General features: G+C 37.1%; 1 protein-coding gene across 1 annotated transcript in view; it reads left to right on the forward strand.

Annotated features, from left to right (window-relative positions):
- Window positions 1–5595, forward strand: part of LOC114555093 (glutamate receptor ionotropic, delta-2) — a 185004-nt gene extending 179409 nt beyond the window's left edge. The window contains exon 3 of the mRNA XM_028577199.1: window positions 5311–5595. Coding sequence (XP_028433000.1) covers window positions 5311–5354 — 44 coding nt within the window. The 3' untranslated portion in view covers window positions 5355–5595. The remainder of the gene's footprint in view (window positions 1–5310) is intronic.
- The last annotated feature ends 405 nt before the right edge of the window (window positions 5596–6000 follow it).

Genomic DNA, 6000 nt, shown 5'->3' on the forward strand with positions numbered 1-6000 from the left:
TCAACTTTTTGCTTCAGCCACTTTGACAGTGACATGTTTACCTGACAACAGCCGTTTCTTTCTGCAAGCATTTTCCACCAATCAGGACGCTGCATACTACAATAATGTTTCCATAATCACAGACTTTAACCATCACTCCTCAATGAACTACCTCCTAATCTGAGATCATTTTCTAGTTAAAGAGCCAGTTATCATTATGGAGTTTCAATGTTTTTTAGGGGTTTGCTCACACTAATACATGTAAAAAATAAATTAGCATTAATTCAGTAAGAAAGTGAAAATTATAAGAATAGGCGTATTAGGTATAAATTCATTTTATTTTCTTTATTTGAAAGTCCAGCCCCCAGAATGTCTGCTTAGAAAAATTCTGGCCCTTGAAAAAATGTAGTTGATGATCCCTGCTCTAGCATAATAATGAGAATTAAGTTAAATCTTTGAGATGAAAGAATGCACAACTTATTTTATTTGTAGAGAGATTAAAGAGCAACTTAACACCAGGGGAGAGTCTTGTGCTGACCTTGAGTGGTTTTACTTCTCACCTTGCTGCCATGATGTCAAATGAATACAGATGCATCCCAAGGGTGTGTGTTGTCCCCCATCTTATACACTCTGTAAACCAATTAATGTCAGGCATTAGCTTCAGCTCGCACATTAAACATGCAGATGACACAGCAGTGGTAGGGTTTCTAAAATCTGACAATTCATCAGCAGAATGTTTTGAGAGGGAAACAGAGGGTTTAAAGTGTTCTGTCCTGTCTGCCGTGTTCAGGCAATCCCGGCCCAGACTCTGAATGTCATATGGCACCTTTAATGTAATGTGATATGGTATACTAGGCATATTGAAATGTTGAAATAGAAGCAAATGCATTCAATTGAGTATCACATTCACAAACGTGTAGTTTGGAAAATGCTGGTAATATTTGCTTCAGTCTTTTCACTCTATTGAACTCAATGGTGACAAAATAGCTCACTGCTTGTGCAATGAAACTATCTTTCTGGTTTTAAAATCTTTTTTTGCTGTTTTAGCAGCACATAGAAAATGTCTAGCTATGTTAACAAGAGTAAAAAAAAATTAAAGGAAAGCGTTAACAACTGACATATCCTACTATCAGTTATATGAATAAAACCTAATATTGATCTTTACGTAATCTTATGGTGGAGCAATGAAATGACTTGTCAAATTAAATATAGAATTTTGGCTTGGACTTTTAGATGAGGCTGATTACAATAGAATACAATGTAAAGCAGTCTGCCATATTTGTTTTACTTGTTTTTAAGTTACTGATGCCGTATGGCTGTGGTTCTCAAACGTTTTCTGTCTTCACAATCTGATAAATATGTATAAAACGTTGAACAAAGATTTTGCACGACATCTGTTAGCCAAACAAAAGACTTTTTCAGTATATTGTGTTTTAATAAAATACAGAACTGTATGTGCCATTTGACAGTGATATAAATAAGTTTAGTGAAACAGTACCAAGTGCCAGCATTTCCTAAATAATCAAGAAGTTTATTGACTAATAACTACATTTAATTTATTGAATGAGTACTTTTGAAAGAGACGAAAGACACTTTGGGGTCTGACCCCTCAATTTGAATATCTTTGTCATCTTTTATTATGTCTCTGTAAAAGTATTCGCATGCTACGTGTCATAGAGATTGATGTAGACAATTTAACAAGGGAAGAGCTGGCCAATAGGACTTTTTGTATAGTGTGTATTGGCGCAATGTCATGGATATGACATATCTGTCATTTGGAGAATATAAGGATGAAGAGACACTCATCCACTTCATACGTGCATGTATCTATACATAGTATATCCCTGAATTACAACATATATATAAGCACTAGTTTGCCATATAGACATGTTTGCCCACACACTTCATCTGTTCACGGCTCAATTCATAATGACCTTCCTCTTTAGAGCTGTACTGAGCCAGTGGCTGGCGCTGTTGTTGTTAGGGACGCCACATTAGTCAGCAGGCACAACACAGCTGGGAGGTCCTGCTCATTACTCTGTGCTCTCCTGTATGCCATTAGCAGTCCCATTTTATCCGTGATTGCTGTGCATAAAGACTTTCACAAAGCTGTATACAACATCACTAAATTGCATTCATTCATTACCAGCACCTAGCCCCCATTCAGGCCAACAGAGCCATTTTTGCCTTTACTTGTTAAATAAAGAGCAGATTTATTTGAATCCATAAGATGATGAACAAACAGCTAACCTTCACATCCTTGTTTGTTTGAAGATACTAAAAAAGGGGTGAAAAAGAAATGAAAAATAAAAATAGCATAGATTATTATGAATTATTCATTTAAAACTGCAATAATCGTAAAATGAAGCAAGGGACTCACACCTGTAAGCTCCACTGTCAAATAAAGCAAATACATAAATTGTTCTCTAGTTCCACAGGGAAAATCTCCTGCAATTCCCTAATGCTGAATAAGTACAATTGCATTCTAATATTTGCTGTCACTGATGAGGAGAAACCCTGAATGGCTGAGACCACTGCCATGAAAAAACAAATCTTTTCTCAGTAGAAAAGCAAATGCCCTTAAAGTCCAAAGATGAGTGTCAAAGAGACGTCGGCAATTCTCTCTCTTTCTCACTCGTCGCCTTTTCCCCCCCTCAATCTTTTTCCTCTGATGTAAGGTACAGAGCAGGCTATTATCTGTCAGGAGCTCATTTTCTGTTTCCCACACTCTGCCACTGTGGCCGATCAGCATCTGATGGGATAGGCAGTGTCAGAGCGCTAATCCTAATGATCTGTCTGCTGAGAGAGAATGATTGACGAGTGGAATTAGGAAAAGATAAACAAGCCTACAAGTCTATAGTCGGCGAAAGAGACAGAAAAAAGGAAGAGCACATTAGACTGACTGAGGGAATAAGGCTGCAAAAAGGAAGTGAGTAAGTAAGCAGTGGGATTGTCGTGGTAAGCTGTTGAATCGGCCTGTCACTGTCACTCACCCTGCTCTCGTCCGCCCTACGAAGCATTGCAGTCGCTCTCATTGATGCTTGCTCTATCTGATGCCTTCATGTCTGCTTTAAACATAGCTACCATGCCTCCCCTCTCTAGTTTAAATAGGCAAAAGTGCATTATGATACATGCATTCACATGATCTTAAAGGGGCTGAGGGGACTCAACTGTTTGATTCCAGTCTGTATTAGCCATCACTTAGTGGCACAAAAAGAATGGGGAGAAAATGTTGCTTTAATGAAAGTAAAGCTGCACAAGCATATGGCCATTCATGCACACATAAAAAGAGAGTACCTCCCCATGTGAGTTATAAACCTTCAAATAACTTCAACAATTTCATCATGTCTCTTGAATTTAGAAATAATTCAACAAAAAGAGTTCAAAATCCTCAATCACCAGTTCAAAATACTAAAGGTTTCTGACATTGTGCTTCTGTATACTTTCAGATTTACTTCTGCTGGCTGAATCTTTGCTTTTTGCTGATACAATTTTATATATTTATTTATATATATATATATATATATATATATATATATATATATATATATACAAAAAACTTGGTAAGGCATGGATAAAGAAATAAGTACAACCCACAGACATAGAACAAAGGGTAAAAAGAAATCCTGTTATTACTAATACGTAAATCCAGGGGTTAAAAAAATAAACTGACATATATAACCTTTTGTTTCTTGACCTGATGCTACTTTACATATGTTTGTATTTGCAACTGTCAATCAAACAAAACAAAGTTAGTGTGCAAGATGCTAATGCTGATATATAATATTTAGCGATTTATTGCACAAAGACGTTACAGTTCCAGGCTGGATAACAAAACTTCTGGAATGCCTGCTCTTGCATGGAAGACCTTGTTGAAATAGCACATCTCCCTGCTTCTAAACTAAAAAAAAGTATGTATCTACACTGCATTGATCTGGAGATAATGAAAATGACATAAAAGGTGTAGTTTGCTGTTGTATATGACATCATCGTAAGGGGGACCAATGGTAATCATCTGTGAGAGACAACAGCATGTCTCCTGCAAAGCAGCATCATCTGGCAACTGTCAAAAAGACTGCTCGTTTAAAAGAAACATGTTAAACTCAGTTTTGACCAGATTTATTTGTCTATTTAATTTCCATCTCAGCTCAGGTTGTATTGTAATCATCAATACAACACCACAGGATGGTTGTAAGGCGAGGAACAGATGGTCTGGTTTGTTCTGCATAGCCCTCTTTGTTGTTTTCCGCTTAGATGTTGTCTCACTATGTAATTCTCCTCCTGGCTGACGGCAAAATTGCCCATCTGAATTCCCTCGAAATGTTATTGGAGTATAATGACAAAAAACGTGTTCCTCCTGGGTGATCGTGTCCTGTGATCACATAAATGTCATAGTCGCTTAAAAATTTAGCTGAATGCAACTCTGCAAGTGATGCATACGTGATAACTCATAAAAACAAATAGGTAAAAACAGAAAATTTAAAAGAGAAGTTAGGGATAGATAGGGACAAAAATTACTTAGGCCGGTTACACACTGCCTGCGTGGCGTGAGCGTGGCGTTTCTGTTGCGTGTAAGCTGTGTGGATTTTTCTGTCTTTACACACCAGAAACGTGTCTGACGCGGTGCTGCTGCTGCTAGCCTTGTCTGTACACATGTATGTTTCCCATTGATAAAATGAAATACCATGTTAAACATGAATATATTCTGATTTGATTACAGCAAAGACAGCGTCGGCAGTATTGACGGCAAAATAGACTACAGAAATTTTCGTTCTGTATTAATAGGTGCAATATTAGTACATATATAATACATTTATATCTGCATTTATATCAAAACCTAGAGACTTTCAAACATCAACATGTTATTTATTAATATGTATTCGTGTCTAAACGACATATAAACCTCTTTTCCTATTCTATTTGCCTGGAAATGCTTCCAACATGCTTGCATGTCATGTGAAAAATAGGCGTCGGTTCTATTTCTAGCAGGCATAAGCTCTTACCTGTTAACATGGGAGCTGACACGCTCACGCGACGCATCCAATGTGTAACCGGCCTTACAGTAGAATGACCAGTTACTGCAGGATGATGTTGGAAGTGAAGGAGAAAAATGTATAAAAGGCAGATGGAGACAGAGAAAATACCTATTGATTCCCTCTTTTCCCATCTTGTGGAGGTGTGTCATGAAGAGTGACTCATGAAAAATATACAGTATCTGGGGTATATTTGTCTGGCTATTCAGTTACCTCCTGCTCCACCTGGAGGTTCATATGGGGTTTCCAGGTCAGTAATGTAATGTAATCTCTTCTGTTTATCCTGGCTTTGTTCCAGGTTCTTCTCCATTGGACTTGCCAGGAATATCTCCACTGGTGTGACTAAGAGGCATTCTAATCGGATGCTCAAAACCACCATAAAGGACTCCTTTTAAAATGAAGGAGCAGTGGTTTTATTTTAATTTGAGCTTCTCCTAGATGTCTCAGGGGCTCCCCCTGTCCCTAAAGATGAGCCCAGACACCCTATGAAGGAAACTCCTTGTATCTGCAATTTTGTTGGGTCACAATTCAGACCAATCTGAGGTGGAACACTGAATCCAACATCTGAAAACATAAACGAAATGTCTTTACTAAACCTTCAAAGTGGCTAATTTAGGATATTTGGTTTCTAAAATGATTTATCTCATCAATTCCATTTCCTCTTGCATGAGAAATAATAATTAAGCATGAAATCCATTATAGATTGTAATACTTCTCAGTTATGAAGGCTGCAGGAGATGTGCAGTGTTTTCAATGATGTTAGCTTTGAGATAATTCACTGAAAATGAATTTTAGATTTTAGATTTTCCTGAACTTTTGAATTAGAATGGACTTAATGTTTTGGTGGGAATATATGGTGATGACGATGAAATATGTCATTTGAATTACATTCAATTTGTCTGCAAATTTATTTCGCACAAACTTATGATTTAATTACATGTCTACTGGTCAGATTTAATTAAACTTGAAATGTAGCCATGATAAGGTC

The sequence above is a fragment of the Perca flavescens genome, chromosome 5 (genome assembly GCF_004354835.1).
Source record: "Perca flavescens isolate YP-PL-M2 chromosome 5, PFLA_1.0, whole genome shotgun sequence".
NCBI classification, from domain to species: domain Eukaryota; kingdom Metazoa; phylum Chordata; class Actinopteri; order Perciformes; family Percidae; genus Perca; species Perca flavescens.